The sequence below is a fragment of the Anguilla anguilla genome, chromosome 7 (assembly GCF_013347855.1).
Source record: "Anguilla anguilla isolate fAngAng1 chromosome 7, fAngAng1.pri, whole genome shotgun sequence".
Classification (NCBI taxonomy): Eukaryota; Metazoa; Chordata; class Actinopteri; order Anguilliformes; family Anguillidae; genus Anguilla; species Anguilla anguilla.
This window is the reverse complement of record NC_049207.1, coordinates 24,147,724-24,166,274: the sequence shown is the minus strand read 5'-3', so window position 1 is coordinate 24,166,274 and position 18,551 is coordinate 24,147,724. Positions and strand designations below refer to the sequence as shown.

At 42.3% G+C, this 18,551-nt stretch overlaps 1 protein-coding gene across 2 annotated transcripts; it reads right to left on the bottom strand.

The window, feature by feature from the left end:
• Positions 1-756: 756 nt before the first annotated feature.
• dthd1 (death domain containing 1) lies at positions 757-13,936 on the bottom strand. Of its 2 annotated transcripts, none has more exons than XM_035425014.1 (10): positions 13,437-13,936; positions 12,541-13,114; positions 8,616-8,874; positions 8,067-8,246; positions 7,354-7,598; positions 6,514-6,672; positions 5,072-5,361; positions 3,730-3,974; positions 2,703-2,760; positions 757-1,253 (listed from the first exon to the last, which is right to left on the bottom strand). In XM_035425014.1, the coding sequence occupies exons 1-10, from the start codon at positions 13,687-13,689 to the stop codon at positions 964-966; spliced, it is 2,553 nt and encodes an 850-aa protein (XP_035280905.1). In that variant the 5' UTR covers positions 13,690-13,936; the 3' UTR covers positions 757-963. The 2 variants fall into 2 exon arrangements, with proteins under 2 accessions (XP_035280905.1, XP_035280904.1); XM_035425013.1 differs by having other exon boundaries at positions 8,544-8,874; positions 13,437-13,935.
• Positions 13,937-18,551: the final 4,615 nt, after the last annotated feature.

Below are 18,551 nucleotides of genomic sequence, written 5' to 3'. Positions count from 1 at the left end.
AAAGCTGTACATCGTGTAGTACATTGTCTGCACCTGAGCCATTTTTTATGATTTGCACTGTACCTGAATATACATACCTGTCCTTTTTTTTATATTTTATGCTATTTTTTAAATATATGTTTTTTCTAATATTCTAATATATTTTGTTTGCTCTTTTTGACACAGTGAGCTGCCAGAACTCTGTCATTTATTGTGTGATACAGTATCTATCTATTAATCTACTGTACTGTACCTACAGTATCTATCTATCTATCTATCTATCTATCTATCTATCTATCTATCTATCCATCTATCTATCTATCTATCATCTTTATTCCGCTCTAAGCTTAATTTACATAAAGCAAAAACACAACACTTTACGCAGCAATGACACAGCAATCAGACACGTGCAACTGAACACAGAGAAAATATGAGTGTTCCGGAGGTCTGCTCCATTTGATAAATATTGCCTTGTGTTAGGCTGCCATCAAGTGTATAGATTGAGTATTGCAATGTATGACATTGTGGTTCATTTTTAATAGGTGAGTAAAATTTTCTTGATTTCTTGCTTTATTCCATGTGAAATATGTATAAAAAGTAAAGTCGACCAATTGACTGACTGGCTGACTCACTGATTGATTGATTGGCCGACTGAATGATTAACTGATTGTTTGTTCTGTTTGATTGATTGTCAATCAATCAGTCAGACTAACTGACAGATTTATTGACTTACTGATTAACTGATTATTTATTTTATTGACTGACTGACGGACTGATTGACTGACTGACTGACTGTCAGATTGATTTATTTACTGATAGTTGGATTGACTGACTGACTGATTAATTGACCAATTGTTTGATTGACTGGTTGGTTGATTGATTTAATGATTGATTCATTGATTCATTTATTCATTGGCTGCCTGATTGATTGACAAATTGACTGATTGATTGATTGACTGGCTGATTGAGTGATTGATTGACTGATCAGTCATTCACCGGGCTGGAGCACTGTTCCAGCAGCTCCTTGGCCAGGTCGGGCCGGCCGCTCTTGCACAGGTAGCGGGACAGTAGGCCGCTCTTATCCGCGGAGGTGGGCAGGCTCCGCCTCCAGACGGCCAGCAGATGGAAGACCTGCCGAGGCAGGTGGTCGGGCACCTTCAGCTTGACCAGCTGGATGGAACTCCGGCGAACCCGCAGGCACAGAACCAGCAGGGCGGCGTCCTCCTCCGTCAGCTCCTCCGACAGCCACTGGAGCAGCTCGTCCGACAGGGGATCTGCAGGGAGGAGCGGGGCAGACGCCGAGGGGGAGTGAATTACAAACGATGCTGATCCATACCACTTCTGCTGCATGGTACTACATGCAGAGATGGGCAAAGATACATCAAAATGTGTCTTGTTACAAAATACAAAATACCCCTCAACTAAATGTATCAAAATAAAATACAAAATACTGAAGCCAGAAAATGTATCAAGATAAAATACATGTATTTGGTATTTTCAAAATACAGGAAAATACATTTGTAACATTGGGTATTCTGAATTTGTTACAAATGGTAGAACGTTCAAATTTTTATAATGTACACAAGGCTCTGGTGAGAGTTTGAACCATACAGGAAGGAAGAACAGGAAGTAGAATGCAACTGTATATGCATATGCCTGTACTGTGTATGTACAGGCATAAACACACTTGCATACATATCCACGCATGCACACGAGAACACTCACACCATTTTCACACAGTATATCCCCATAATGCGAGACAGATTTTACTTTAATGTTCAACCTTTCTTCTTGGACTTGAAATGAAGAAAATACTTGGATTAAATGCTTCAACAGAGCTTTTTTACGAACTGCCTGCTTCATTTTTTAATTAATCTTCTGTCATTCAGCAATCGAACATGCACAGTATAAAACCTGTGGGTAATCAGTGATAGGCACTTTTCTCCACTTTTTCACTTGTTTTCAAAACAAGCCAAACCAAACCAATGCCTAGCAAAGTAACAACACTGTTTAAATTCTTATCACTTAGGCTTGGTCAATCTGTGTCTTTGTGTATGTTTGTCCATTTGTGTATGTCTTGTCTGTGTGTGTCTACACAACATTGAGTGTGTCCCAACACCACTTCAATTAGTAGCCTATTTAGTTGCCTTTAAAAACAACTAACTTTTCAAATATATCTGGTGTTAACCACCTTCTGTGCAGATGGAATATCATTCCTGCAAATGAGAACAGTCTTTCAACCGGAGCTGAAGAGGGGAAGGGTTGTGTTAAGTCAAGCAAAAAGGAGAAAGTATTTTGAGTATTTTGAAAATACAAAATACTCAACTTTATAATATCTTGTTAAAAATTACATTTGAATTTTTTCAGCCCTTTCAAATACAAATTACAAAATACTCAAAAGTAATTGAAATACGTATTTCAAATACAAGTAACAGAAATACTGCCCATCTCTGACTACACGATACTTAGTGCTGTGATTGTGTGCACACGTGCGTGTGTGTGTGTGTGTGTGTGTGCATACATGGGTGTATGTGCGAGTTTGTGTGTGTTTGCGAGCATATGTGTGTGCACGTATGTATACATGCGTATGTGTGTGGGTGTATGTGTGTATATGTCAGTGTGTATGTGACTGTGTGAGAGTGTATATGTGTGTGTGTTTGTGTGTATGTGCATGTATGTAGGTGTGTGTGTGTGTGTGTGTGTACATTGTCATTTGTTCCTACCTGACTGTTCAGACGACATCACTTTGGCACTCACAGGGCGACTGACAGTTCTCACTTTCTAAAAAAGAAAAGACACATAAAAATTGTACATTATCTTTTTGGATTATACTATACTCCCCTGCGCTTCGATCCCTGATGATAGCACTTCTGATTGTGTTGCTAGTCACACTGGATGAGATTGTCTGCTAAATTCCAATAAATAAAGTAAACTAAACACGGCGGCTCGCGCTGCAATACCGTAGTATAATCAGGCCAGATGCGGCCAGTTTCAAACGGAACGCCCAATGCTTTTATTGCAAAATGGAACCGGGGACGGAAAGGCAAAGAGAAATTTTTCTGCGTGGCCCCTTCATTAAGGAGCTGTTTTGTTGCTTCACGTCAGCTTGCGACAAAAAAAAAATCTTTCACAAATGAAATTATCTGAAGGGCCACTTGAAGCTCTTCGGTTAGCCGCGTGCGTTTGACTTCCCGGCTGAGGCGTGAGGGCCGCACAATACAGGCATCTGAAATAAACGCTGAGAGGACCACAAGTGGGTCACGCGTGAATAAATACAGAGTCTCCCCTGGGACGCAGCAATTGAACAGCAGATTAATTCTGTGCTATTAAAAGAGGATGCTGTTTCATTTGTTTGAATACCGGGCTTTGTAAATTAGAATGTTTTAAAATGTTTGAGAATGTGAAAGATGCTGGCCATATTTCTACAGCTAAACACTTATGTGAGCATGTAATGTTGTTAATTCATACACCTGTTGGTTGTGTAGGAGTGACAAACAAACCCATTGGCTGATTATTTGTGTTATGCTCACTGGTTGTTATCTCACCTATTGGTGGATGAAGATTAAAGTGTGTACTGATTGGCTTCTGTCTGCAGAGATAAATCAGGTGTCTATTTCTCTATTTGTTTGACTGTCGGATTGGGTCTGCTTGTTTCCCATCCTCCATAATTTTAGCACAGCCAGCAGGAACATTGATTGGTCAGTGTCTCGCCTTCTGACTGGCTCATTGGCCCTCTGTCTGGTTCTGTACCTTTGGCAATGTTAAAGAGAGTTTGCAGACAGGGTTTTGGGGAGAGCCATCTGGGGAGATGATGGGTGTGTCTCCAGCGGAGGTCAGTTGACCCTCGGTGACCCTGTGAAATATGGCAGTCCCTTTGTAGTGAGGGGAACTGTAATTCCCAAACTCATCTACTTCAGTCAGCTGCAGGAACAAGCGGTTCTTTCTCTGGTTGTGGAACGTGATTGTCTCAGTCACTGACGCACCGCTGGTCTTCCCTGCATAGACAACAAACATACATATAATTTCAATCATACATATATTGTATGTGCCCAACTACTGTAACAATTATCACCACAGGCAGGAGTATAATACCATGGCTTTAAAACAGGCTAAGGGCTCCAGCTTAGCAATAAAGTCAGGATGAGCCATTGGCAATGCTCCTCACAAAATATGTTTAAAAATGTATGAATAGCAGTTTAGCCTTAACGTTCTAAGGAATTATTTAAAAAAAATCCAATGAAAGATATATAAGATGTTTATACCCTAAACATGTTCTTGCATCATAATTTACAAGACATCAAATATTATGGTGATTATCCAGCAAAATGCCAGGTCAGTCTACTGACTCTTTGATGATGGTAGTAAAAATCTTGAATAATCCAAAAGGCCAACATTCTCACAATATGCTAAATAAACATAGGGATAGTTGGGGATATTTTTCAGTTAATTTTTAGCCTGACATTATGAGAGTGCGCTTGAGTGTGTCGTCAAGCAACCATAACACTGCAACGCCATTCTCATAAAACTTTGCGGGGCAATGTCCAATAAGACAGATCATTTGCTTTAAAGTTCTACAGACCTACCAGATTCTCAGCTCTGTATTCTTAACATAATTCTGTCCCCTTACCCTTGAAGCTGAATAATTCCAATTAGACACATCTGATGAATATTCAAGAAGGAGAAAACCAAAGAAAATCATGGAGCATTAGAATTTATGTCCTTGGGCACACCTTTTCATGAATATTCACAAACTGTAATATAGCACTGGACACCCCTGATGCCAAGCAGAACCTCCTGCAGGATTTAGAGAGGATGGAAAGCACACAGGAGTTGACCATCTGGTTCATCTAACGTGGGGGTGTGAAAGCTTATTTGAAAAGGGGCGCTGTGGATGCAAGATTTTGGTTTAGCCCACCACTAATACACCTGATTCAACTAATTAACTAATGATGAACTTCAGTTAGTATAATTAGGAGTATTAGTGCTGAGTAAAAACAAACACCCGCACTGGCCCTTTTCAAACAAGATTGACACCTTAGTCTCCAGCAACTGCGGTGTGTTCAAAGGCCCACAGTGGGGAGCAGAGACTGACCTGAGGATGTGATGTTTCCCCTGAAGGACAGCAGGAGCTGTTCGCCCTCGCGCATGGTGATGTCGCCCGAGGGGTCGGGGGGTCCACGGTACCCCTCCTTGCGAAGCTTGGACAGTTCCCAGCTCAGGTCCTTGCTGGGCACCAGGGCCACCACCACCTGCTGGGGTTGGTCCGTCCGATGGTGCAGCACGATGGTCACCCTGGAGCTGTGGACCGAAGCCTCCACCTCCTCGACCAGAGAGATCAAATGCGAAGGTCTCACGGAGGAAGCCAGACGCAGAACTATTAACCTGAAATAGATAAGGGAGCCATCAGTTTCACAGGGCCTGGAGCTGCACTGAGGCTAACACTGGATATCAAATGTGGGGGGTGGTAGTTTGGACACATGCCAATCGCCTTTATTCATATTGATAAGGAAACAAAATTTGATAAGTTGTTATGGTATCTTTGCCAACCAAACTCCTTACAGCTTCCTGTGGAGGATGTACTGGGGACTTTAACACCATAAAACCTTATCATGTTCAGGATAGTTTATTGTCTTGATGTATACACTCTAGTTCTTCTTCTTATTATTATTCTTTTGCATAGTAAAAATAATAATAATCCATCCATCCATTATCTATACCCGCCTATCCTGGTCAGGGTTGGCGGGTGGTGCTGGAGCCTATCCCAGCGTGCATTGGGTGAGAGGCAGGAGCACACCCTGGACAGGTCGACAATTGATCGCAGGGCACACATAGCTGTGGTGTGGGGATGGCTGGTTTAAGCAGCCACACCTGCCCTGGGTCAAGCTAATTAGACCTGGCCAATTGGATAATTGGTTAAGCATTAGATAATTGGCCAGGCTAATTGGACCCAGGAACAGGAGTGGCTGCACCTGTGCGTAGTGAGGTAATCACTGCGCACAGGTTAAATCTGCCATCCCCGCCCACACAGGGGAGCTCTCTGTCATGACAGGGTTTTTACATCTGCTCATTTGGCGTTACCATCTTGCCAAACCCTCGTGGAATAAATCTGGACTGTTTGAACATCATCTCCCTGTGTCTCTGTGCTGGAGGGCCCCAAAGAAAGCCACTTCGGTGGCCTGTGGCAGGCGTGTTTGCCACAATAGCATTCACTCACACACTCATACCTATGGGCAATTCAGAGTCTCCAATTAGCCAACCTGTCTTTAGGCTGTGGGAGGAAACCCGAGTATCCGGAGGAAACCCACGCAGACATAAGAACATGCAAACTCCACACAGAAAGGCCCAAGCTGAGATTCGAGCCCAGGATCTGCTTGCTGTGAGACTATAGTCACAACAAGATATTTATTTAAAAAAAATAAAATTAAAATAATATCAACAACAACTATAATAATATAATATACAGTATATTATATAATATATAACAACTATAATAATAACTATGTTTTCTTTTTTCAGTGCACTGTATTCACGTACTTCTGGAGGTTCTCTGCCAGTTCAAAGGACACAAGCCCATTCTGCATGTTCCTGACTGTAATATTCTCCAAGACCATCCACTGCTCCTCCTTATAACCCAGCAAGACCAGCTGCTCATTCCCCATCTCTCTGGAGCTCTTTACTGAAGCACTGCTAGACCTGAAATAATAAGATACAGCAGAAATAAGCTAATATTTAAACATTTCAAGGAACCAAATCTGACTGAGAAATGTACACTGAAGAGTGAGATGGATTGTGGACTATATGGAAAGGGATTGTTTTTACAAAAGCAGAGCACACACCACGGTGTTTAATGTCTGGGTATGTGCTTGTTTCTTTTCTAGTAAATGTTTTTTTTTTGCTCTTTTCTCTTTCCTTGGTTTCCATGGGTCTTGATTTAGTAAAAATGTATCCCCTACTATGACTCATGAAAAAATGAAAGAGTTAACTTCTTCTTCTTCTTCATTTTGACATGTTAATTTTGGCCATATTTTCAACACTTAAACTGAATTCTAAGAACAAATGGTGACTGAATTCAGGCCAGTGCCTTATCAGTTGTCACCACACTCACATGAGCCAGGTGCACATAGTCATGCAAGCTTTGAGATTTATCCAGTTCCGTTCCCTTTTGATTACCTCACGCAGTGGTAGGCCTGGCTTTACCAGGGTGAGTCCCCTTTTGATTACCTCACGCGGTGGTAGGCCTGGCTTTACCAGGGTGAGTCCCCTTTTGATTACCTCACACGGTGGTAGGCCTGGCTTTACCAGGGTGAGTCCCCTATTGATTACCTCACGCGGTGGTAGGCCTGGCTTTACCAGGGTGAGTCCCCTATTGATTACCTCACACGGTTGGTGGGCCTGGCCGCCATGGTGGCGGTGCTGGTAGGGCGAGCGTGGTCCGGTTCGTCTGCCGCCTTCTTGCGGTCGGGGTTGGGGGGGCAGGGCAGGGTGAGGGTGGGGGGTCTGCGAAAGCGTACGGTGGAGGGGTGAGTCAGGTACACCAGCGCACTCGCGGACAGTACCCCCTGGTACACATCACTCCTCCATTTCAGCATCGAGAGGAAAGAGCCGTCCACTGGCTGGATCTATCACAAATAATAATAATAATAATAATAATAATAATAATAATAATAATAATAATAATAATAGCTTCATCCTGTTTGTTGACTGTGAACTGTACTGTGACAAATTGTAAAATGCAGTATAATACATATCTTGTTTGGTTTGATTGATTACTACTACTATTACTACTACTACTGCTACTACTACTACTACTACTACTAGCACTAGTACTGCTACTATCACTACTACTACTACTACTACTACTACTACTACTAGCACTAGTGCTGCTACTATCACTACTACTACTACTACTATTATTACTACTAATAATAATAATGTATTAAAGAAATTAGCAACTGTGGACTTATTGTAGGAAAATGTAGGAAAAATACCCTGAACTGCCAAAAGCAAAACACATTTTTCTAGACTTCCTTGGTGTTGGGGGAATGTGTTACTTCATGTCTTTTTTATGAAGCACAGCAGAATCGTACCATGGATTGCACAACTACTGGGGCAGAGAAAGTCCCTGGTAAGTAATCAAAGCAAATCCTTGAATCCATGCTAAGCTTCAGAGAGAGTCCTTTTCTGGGGACGGTGAAGCTTTCTCTCCGTAAGCATGACACCACAGCAAACAGGCCCAGCTTGTAGACTTTAACTTCTGCAAAAGAGTCCTGCAACAGCACAGAATAAGAAATATAAATCTCACCAGCTTTGCACTGACATATTCAAACAAATGTTCGCTAACAGTCTGAAAAAGTACAGCGCAGCAAATACAATATGGCTGCCAAAGGGAAAGACACTGTAAAATATATTGGGGCTATATATGTGTGTGTGTGTGTGTGTGTGTGTGTGTGTGCATATGTGTGCTATATACCTGCTACTTACACTTCACCATTGCATTTATGCATTTTCTTTCACAGATGCAAAATTGTGCTGTATATTTTTTTTCTCCTTTTGGTGGTACAAACCCTTTTTCCTCCATACACGCCCTCTGTAGAGGCGGGGCTAATGTAGCTGCTCTGTTCTTCCCCGTCGATCACCTTGACGACGATGTCTCGATAGCTCCCCCTGTGGCGGCTGGTGAAGGGAATGGCGATGGACACGGGCCAGGGAGTCCTCATTGGGCCTGGGGTCCGGATCCTGAGCACGCTGCTGACCAGCTCCTCCGCCACGGACACCACCCGAGAGCTGGCGGAGTTCACCACCTCGCAGGTCATGACCTGGGTGATGCCCCTGGGGGCTGTCACGTAGCAGGAGTTTGGGATTTCACCCGCCCCATCTGTCGACAGTCCCGGCAGGCTGAAAGAGAAGGAAGAGATTAAGAAGGTTCCATAATCCAGATGCTGTCTTGAAAATAGGACGCCTGCTGTTGGCTGCTGGAATTACACCACGGCGCTCACCTTGTAGCTTATGAAAAAAAAGAGCAAAAAAGTCCAAAAACTGGGTGTGCTGTACAACGTATTGTAGCCAGTTTGTCAGGGGAGCCCTGGGGCTATTACAAAGCAGGCTAAGTGGGTTAGCCCGCTAACTTCTGGCTTAATCCTGAGTTTCTGGTGGCAGGAAAGTTACTCTATTTGATTGGGCTACATCACCATGGAGAGCTTTTTCTGCAGAGCTAACCTGCACTCAGAGTAGTTTTTGTTCCATTTTGTTTTCATTCGATGTGTGGAGAAGTCGTGATATAATTCAAATGCAAAAGGCCAGTTTGCGTCTTCATTTTCAAGGTAATGTACACACTTTGTCTGACAATTTGAAAATTTAAGGGCATAGTCCATTTGACTTTTCATTTTTCATACATGTCACATCCCTGTCAAATGTATAATGCAAATGTAAATCATCACATCTGTATGTTTGAAATACCTTTTTTTTTCTTTCTTGTATTCGGATTATTGATGATAAAAAGGAATTCATATATTTTACTGTTTGAAGGCTTTTCATGGTACAAGGCTGATGTAAATGAAAATTTATTGTTGTTCTCTAGTTTGTAATCGTTTAATGAAAATTTAATTAAATTGCCAATCTGCCTTTCAATTTGAAATATCACTGGATTATTCTCCCATACCCATTGCCATTGCTGCACAGATTGTAAAATGGGCTTTATGGGCAGTGAGTATATTTTTTCTTAGGATGAATTTGGAAGGTTTATAAATAGTTCATAGCAACTTGGTTTATCTTAACTGCTTATAAAAATACATCGGACAGCCTTATAAGTATGATATCATTGACACCTTTAGTGTGTACTTCTTGTAAGAAAACCTCACTCAAACACAGAAACGTGTAGGTTAAAGGATCTGGCAAAGCTAAATTCTCAATTCTTAATCCCCCTCCCATCCCTCAACAATACCAAACTCATCTTGTGAAATAAAAAAGATAAAAAATAAAAAGTTATGTAATACATTAGTCTTCCTCTCACCAGATAGCTGTAGTGGAAAATTCTGAGATGACAGAGCAAGTGTATGACAAGTGTTGTGATACCCATTATCTGTGACTGCCATGATTAGGATTTGTTTACTTGGCTAACTTTGATTTGCCTTAACGAAGGTTAACAGGTAGCAAAGTCTTGTCTGTGCGTGCCGTAACTTGACCGTGACCCTTAAACTGGAAGAGAATGTCAGGATGTTAGACAGGAAGTGACCTCAGCCGAGAGTCTGTAAAACAAGTGTCTAACAAGCCAGAGGTAACAGACGCTATCTGACACAGACCGAGGGATGAGAGGTTGGTGCTATATGACAAGGACCGCCATCTGACACAGGACAAGGAGAGCGGTCTGAGAAACAGCACAGATAAGTGTGCTGGATAGGTCACAAGCTATGAAAATGCCTGTAGCACACTGTGAACTAAGCATTTCTCATTCAGAGACTAAGATTGGAATGCATAAAAATCTATACATTTCAGGATGCAATGCCTAGATATTTATAAGACATAATATCTCTTCTGAGAATCACAAGGATGAATCTGCTTAAGTAGAAATGAAAAACGATATGAGGACCTATGCTATTCTGCTTCTAAACGGTTGCTGGTGACATCAACAACACCTACAATGGCAACTCTCACAATCACACCTCTCTTAATAGTCCACTCTGAATAGAATTCTGCATCTGTGTTCATGTGTGTTCAAGTAGAGTCAAAAATGATCTGTTACCCAGATCACAGATTACCCAGCATCTTATCAGAGCATAACGATATTTGGAAGGCCTACTGTAGCCTTTGAGAGCATCATATTGAGTTGCATGATAAATTACTTCAAGCATCACAAAAAATGCAATATGCTGTATGTAGAGGACCGTGGGATTAAGCAATCAACTGTGTCCTCCAGCACTTTTCAGAGCTACCATTTTCTTAGTTCTTCAGGCTTTTGGACAGACTATACAAAAGTAGGTTTGGAAGGAACTGGCTAATTCTGGCTGAAGTTCTTTGACCTGGGGAGGGTACACATGCTGGTCAGTGAAAAGACGGGTGAAATTAAGGCATAGATCTAGATCCTAGCAAAAATGTGTATGTTCCTTGTATCGAGCATGGAAGCATCCATGGCCGCCTCCAAGGACCGAATATTCGGCTCGCACTAAGCCTTGCTTTTATTAACAGTATTGCTGCTACAGCAATCATTTCACTATTGCTACTACCTTTGTCTATTTTTGCTATGGTATTTTCAGATTTTTTGCTAGATATTTACCTGATGAGTACTGCGACCAACACGGAAGTAACTGTAAACAAAGAGGTGGATAGCATCGTCGCTATGGTAACGATACACAACGTCTCATCCCATTGCTTTGATGAGAACAGGTCAGTTTTGAGATGATGCAAACGATGAGTTGCCAGTTGTAGCTTGTGGCATCACAAATATTTGATCTGAATCGGCCAAATTGTGTAGAATACAAAATAGACTTCAGCAAAAATAATACTGAATTTAAAATATAAATATGTTCAGCCATCCACCACGGTCCAGTGAACACCATAACTAGACATGATCCATAACCAGACAACAATCTCATGGATGGACTAATTGTGATATAAAGTTGAATTTTGTGGACTAAATTAAAATCAGAAAGCTATAGGTTATTCTCTTAAAAACCTGTAATTCAATGCTACTGCAAACTTTTGTTGCACATACTGTATTTGTTTTCATTTTGAACAGCTTAATAGTGGTAAACTGTGAAGCGATTAGTGGGCACTGCTTACAGAATACAAATCAAATTTTGGGCGGGCCACCCAAATGAAGTCAATGTATGAGAAACACTGCACCAATGTTCTGCAGTTTCTTCCAAGAAAGTTTGATGTTGTGTAGGAGGGGCTCGAACAGGAGGCAGCGATTCAAGCTAACTCCAACATCACAACACTGGCGTAAACTTGAAAGTAGGACACAGGGATTTTAGAGGAAACCAATCTCACCAAACAACAACAACTTCACTTCCTAGTAGCCCCAGAGATTGATTAGGCCTTTGAATCGTGCGCATGAATGTGTCCTTAGAGTCAAGCTCCCCCAGTCAGTCTGTAGATCGTAGTACACACCATGGACAACATTCAGGTCAGGATAACTATTCCCACTGAGATTTTGAAGAAATCTAAAATTCACTCTTGCAAAGCCCTCCATCTCCTCCTTTGATCCTACACGCTTCCATGCTAGCTGGAGATTAAATTGCAGATGTCTGTGGCAGAATAAATGTATATGGCCACATTTATCCAGCCCAGGTCATGAGACACACTTTATACTCTGATTTCAGCTTAAATAAATACGTAAATAAATAAATAAATAAATATCTGACTTCTTTTTGGTTATAAAAATGCTGGGGGAGATACTTTACATTATCTTAAACTTTAAGTAATAGATACTTTACATTATCTATCACTTAATTTACTGCATCTTCCCTTATCTCTGAGAAAATTAATTAATTATAAGTTTGACTGAAATTAAAACCGACAAACACACACACACGGACACACACACTCAGGCACTATGGTACTCACGCGCATGTCACCCAGCCTTCCCTCCTCTCTCCTCCCTGTTGTTCTCCTTCGTCACCTCCCCCAGCCCCCTCCTCCATCCCTTGATCTGCTGCTCCACCACCTGGGATGCCCTCCTTCCAGCTGCTGATGTCAGCTGCAACCACATCGCCTCCGTCCAGGTCAGGGTTGGCCCCGCCCACACCACCTCCATTCCTTACTTCAGAGGGCTGGGCTGTCATCTCCACCCCCAAAGAACTCTGTTCGGCATCACCAGAACTGACAGCAGGAGGGCTAAGTGGGCTGGGGTCTGGTGCATTATGGGAGTTGGAGTCCTTGTAAACATTGTGAGTGCTCATTGGACTTCCCTGCTGATATTTCAGGGACATGGGCTCCTGCCCTTCAGATTGTGATGACTGATTAAACTCCTGTTCGTGTGAGGCCTCGTTATCTCCGTCACGATCTGAGGCTATGCAAGCAGCAGTGTCCAACTTCCTTTGCATGCTCTGTAGGAAACTCTCAATGCTTTTGAGATCCTCCAACAAGCTGCGCATGGTATCCCCAATGCTGAAGGCCTTCCAGGTGGCTGGTGGTTTGTCTGGGAAAAGACATGGTAAAAAAAGAAAAACCTCTCCTCACCTTTAAGTGATCCATAATTTGCAGAAAATTAATTTAGACACAAATCTAATTAGAATGTAAAAGGGTCCATCATTCCCCAGAGGGATAGAATAATTTGTCATTCTAAAATTCTAACTAAGGCTGTAGTTCAGTTTGAGTGCACACAGTTTTGTACTTGGAATGGCAAATTTTCAATAGATATGCAATACAGATACAAAAATTATACTCCCATTGGCAATTCAAAGGACAAATGTCAGCGCATTGTGACTGGCTTGAATTTAAATTCACTGGGCTAGACCCACCTGTTTCGTGCTCCTGGGAAGTTCCTGATGAGGAAGTTTCTAAGGAAACCTGCAACATCTCCCTCCAAGTGGAGACTTTTTCCAGGTGGAATGTGTTGAGGTCTCTGGAGAGGCCGATCATCTGCTGCAGTAGATGTTGCTCTCCACAGTTCTTCTCTCCGCTAAGGAGACTTCTGAGCTGTTGGTTCTTCTCTACAATCGACTCCAGGAGTCTGTCTGGCTCTGGCCGGTGTGGATCCTCCTCCATTGTCATTTTACGAGAGCATTTAACTGAAATAGAGTAAATGACTGAAAAAAATACACAGAGGCAAAAAAGACACTAATCCAAACCTCTAAAGCCACGCGGCGGGAGACATTTTACACGGTTTCTCCCCGTCGCTTACGAAGAAAACACTGAGAGGACTTGCGGCAGCCAAGAGACTCTTTAACACCGGCTCCTCAATACCAGCCTGTATTTACCTCCATCTTGTTATAAAATGTTACTACGGAGACAGGTGGGTGTGGCCCAAGACAAAAGCCCTTTCGCGGAGGGGGAGAGACTCAAAAGAAGACGGATGTGGCTCTGCCTGAAAAGGCCCGTCCAGTGACGTCCCACAGAAAGACAGTTTTTTGTTTTTTTAATGACTCCATTAGTTAGCATTCTGCGTTTGTGACGCTGGCTAGGAGCTCTTGTTTCTAGAGAGATCAGGTATTGTGCTGGTCCAACTCTGAGGGATTAGCCAACAGAGGAGCTGCAGTCTTTTTGATTCCTTTTTTTTAATAGAATTCTGTTAAACCTGCTTTTATGATAAATCGCATTCTGCTTCATTACCTGTTTTATCTTCACCCATAAATCAGGTCTATTTATCACAGGGCACTTCATGGTAGCAGGAAGTGTTTGTGTTGCTTTGTTTGCGCTTGTTTTATGTCTTCTGGTTAGGTGAACGTGTTGATGAAAGAAAATGGAAGCTGCCGCCATCTGTGGTGGACGTGGGTTCACCCACTCACAGTAAAACACTCTGAGATCTATGGAAGTACAATGGAAATGTGAGTCCTCGTTATCATTTTCCATGTATAAGTAGTTTTTGCTGTTTGTTGCTTATCTGAAACGAAGAAAAACCTCCTAACACTGCATTTGTGTGAGTGAATCTAAAAGATGGCCCTCCCTTAATCTGTCAGTAAACATGGCCGAACCCGATGCCTCTGAGCTGATCTCCACGTTCTTCCAGCAGGACCAGAGCTGGGCTTCTGTAGGCTACTGGCTGTTTGCATAGGCAGGAAAAGCACATGCAGAGCAGGGGTTATTAGCTCTACTGAGCGCAGGAGGTGTATTTTAGGACAACACCATAGACTGATCATCTGAGGACAGAGAAAAATAAGGACATGGCCTTTATCTGCGAGGAAACTTTACCAAATAAATCCAGGACACAAATTACATTTTAATGATCAAACTGTTGTGAGCTTGTGTCTTTGTGTGTGTGAGTGTGTGTGTGCCAGGCTGCATGTGTCAGAACCACACTTTTATGTGTTTTTATTGTGGCTGTGAGTCGTACTGCACCTTGCAGTATATGGCAGGATATGGAGGAATGGTGTGTGTGTGTGTGTGTGTGTGCATCCATGCGTGTGTGAGTATGAATGTGTGTGTGTGTGTGTGTGTGTGTGTTTGTGCAAGCATATTAATATGTGTGTGTGTGTTCATACATGCATGTGTTTGTGTATGTGGTGTGTGTCTATGTATGAGTGGGCTTGTGTGTGTATATGTGTGTGAGTGGGTTTATGTGTGTGTGTGTGCATGCACGTGTATTTGTGGTGTGTGTGCGTATGCGTGTGTGAGAAGATTATAGGCGTATCAGTACCTGTTTAGTCCTGTTCATATTTCACATGCTGGTGAGGACTCAGGACAATACCCTCTCAGGCCAGGCAAAAGGACTTCTGATTGGCAGAGGCATATACTGGCACCCACACCGGATCAACACACTCGGTGCATAGGGCATTCCAGCTCCTCGTCTCCATGGTGACTTTATTGCCAGAGCAAGGGTGGGGCAGCCTGTCTCAGCAGAAAGCTATTATGGAAGAGTTTTAAATGAACTGAATTGCTATTGCTGGGCAGTCACACCTACAGAAAGCTGAGTCATACAAAAAATCTAAAACCAATGCAGTTCAACAACATGCTGTTCTCAGACATGGTTTGAGTACATACAATTACAAAAATAAAATAAAATAAAATAAATGTTCATTTATAATGCTAGATTAAGAATTGTATTTACTTTGTTTCTTATAACCTCTTTATTCACTGCTTGGTTTATTGGAAGAGCATTAATTTATTCTGAATTTAGGCAGGACGGTCCCATTGAATCACAATATCTTTTTCGTTGTCAAGATAAATACAAATGTTTCATAAAAAAGGCTTCGCAAAAAAGTTTTAAATAAAAGAAAACAGCTTCCCACCCGTGAACACAGCCAATTGTGTTTGTAGGAACATCTGACTAAGCCAGAAGTACCGCTGCTAGGGAATGAACCCGGTTTCTGCGGTGGTAAGCGAGTGCTTATACCTCTACACTACCCAGACGGACTGAGAGAGAAAGAGAGAGGTATTTGAAAAAGTAACATAAAGTCCATACAAAGTCCATATAAATTCAAGGATATGTAAAACAACAACAACAACAACAAGAAGCCAAAGGCAATAGGTGAAATAACTGTTCCATTTGCTCAATGAGGCCTAACGCCTAGCTGGGCACAGTTTGCTGTGCTTTCGATTTCATCAAGAGCGTCCAGGACCTGTCACACGCCAACGTTAAACCTTTCAGCTTCATCACATCGATCAAGTGTCAATCTGAGCGCCTCGTCCAGAACGCCGCCCCCCCCGCCCGATGTTTCCCACGCAAGCCCCAGTGCGAGCACTCCTAATGATCCTCGGTCATGATTGAGCGCATCCACTCTCAGGTTTTAATTAGCAGCGATTTTAATTAATATCAGAAGAGGGATGGCGCACAGCTCATTTTATGCAACCTCGCGCGTCAGGCGACCTGCTCCCCTCTGATACTTTCGATGTAACAGCAAACCGTTTTCCTACGGGGAACAAAATAAGGGGCGAAAAAAAGAAAAAAGAAAAACATAATGACTGCACGCCTAATTGAAGCGCGGATATTGATGAGCTCAGCTCGTGTTTGAAAAGCGGCTCGACGCAGGTACCGCCAGTCAGAATACCTAGCGCGTCGGCATTTTCTCTCCTGCTTATAGAAGCGCCTCTTCTGTAAATGGCATTTATTTCAGTACACAGTACGTTGCGGGGATTTTTTCTTCTTCTTCTGTAGCAGGAGCTGATATCAGACATGCCAGTACATGCCACGCACAAACTGCCGCGGAATGCGGGGACTTGTGCGGACAAAAAAACCCGGTGGGGCTACGGTTGGGAATTATGAGTCCGCAGGCATTTGCTCAGATAAGCGTGCGGACAAGCCAGACACGCCCCGCATGCTGTGAACGCGCGTAACCCGAGATGAGATAACATGTGTACCCTGCCGTTTGAAGGGCTTGGCTCTGAACCAGGATGTAAGAGCTTTGTGTTCTACGGTAATCGGAGAAGCATTAACCAGGAATATGAATAGATTATACCTGAAACCGCTCTTTAAGTTATTAAACATGCACATATCACGTCTGGTGTGTCCACAAGTGCACAGACCATTGGGGCCCAGCTCCTTCGGGGCCTGGGAGAACTTGTGTGGTTGTCCCCCCCTGACTGTGGCCCTGTGTGTATTAGACACTAATTAGACATTAGACTGTGTGGGTTAGGTGGCATGACATTGCCACCTAACCCACCACCAAACACCCCCCCCCCCCCAAACCAATAATACATAAATAAATTAAATAAATAATTGTGGGGGTATGCTTTGCGTGACCTTTAGCCACCATGCTTGCCCTGGAAAACCAGTCCGGAGATAGTTAATAATGTATCACTGGGTTGGCAAGTTTCTACAAGATCAGTTGTAATTTTAAAATATTAATTTATTTTGAATATGTAAACATGTTTTTTATTTTATTTTTTAATTCACCACTTCAGTGATTATATTTTCAAACTAATTTTTTTTCCCCTCAACAACCTTACTATAGCACCACCTTCTGGTCAAGGTGGCACATAACACAAAATGTCTTGATATTATATTGAGGGGGAAAAAAAAAAAAAAACGGAGTGAAAAGCCACCTGGGTTTATTTTTAGACGTACCACTGCCCACTAAATATGTCTGGGGAGGATCTTGCTCTTTGCAGGAAGACAGTGTCAGAGACCTCAATGTTAGAGGAAGTCAAATGTTTAAAATTGGCTTATTCATACCATGCTGCGCCTCTCCATTTAAATGTTAAAAAAAGCAGGAGAACAGAATGAATAAGAAATAAATGCATTATAACACCAAGTCAGACACACACACCACTTCTTTCAGAACCAGCAGCCAGAGGTTTCTAGAAAGATATTAAAAATAATAGCCAGTGCATGTAGGTTGTGGTTGGAGGTGGTGGATTATTAAGTAGTTGTTAATTTTTTTTGCAATTTACTTTGGTTACGCATCTCACTATGATTTTTAATAAATGCAGACTGCTATCCTATTGAGGGAGAGCTAAACCAAGTTCAAAGTGAATTATATAATCTCAGTGAAACACGTCAATACATAAGGTACACTGTAGCCTGATCTGCAATGTTAAACGCGCTTTGTCCTTTTGTGTGCACGTCTCTTAATGTGAAATGCCTCAGGGTAAGTACCCGGTTGAGTCTATCACAAGATGTGTCACCCTGTGGGTCACTAGAATAGCCAAACAATTACTTGCACATAGTTTGCAAAAGATAAAAATAACACAATAAAGGTCGGCTTGGGTGAGTGCTGTTGGACCATTGCTGAATTTTTGTTGGTCGTTTGGTGTGCTGGCTCAGTGATAACACTGACACAAGGCCGACATGGGGACAACTGGGTCATATTTTTGCTATTTCTGAAACTGTGACGAACATGTCAATTGAATTGAATGACCTAAACCTGAGTTCTATAACATTTCATGGATTAGCTGTACACAGGCTGCGTAGTATCCATGTACAAAAAGGATTATCTCACAAAATGAAAAATAAAATAAAATAAAATCATTCATCACAT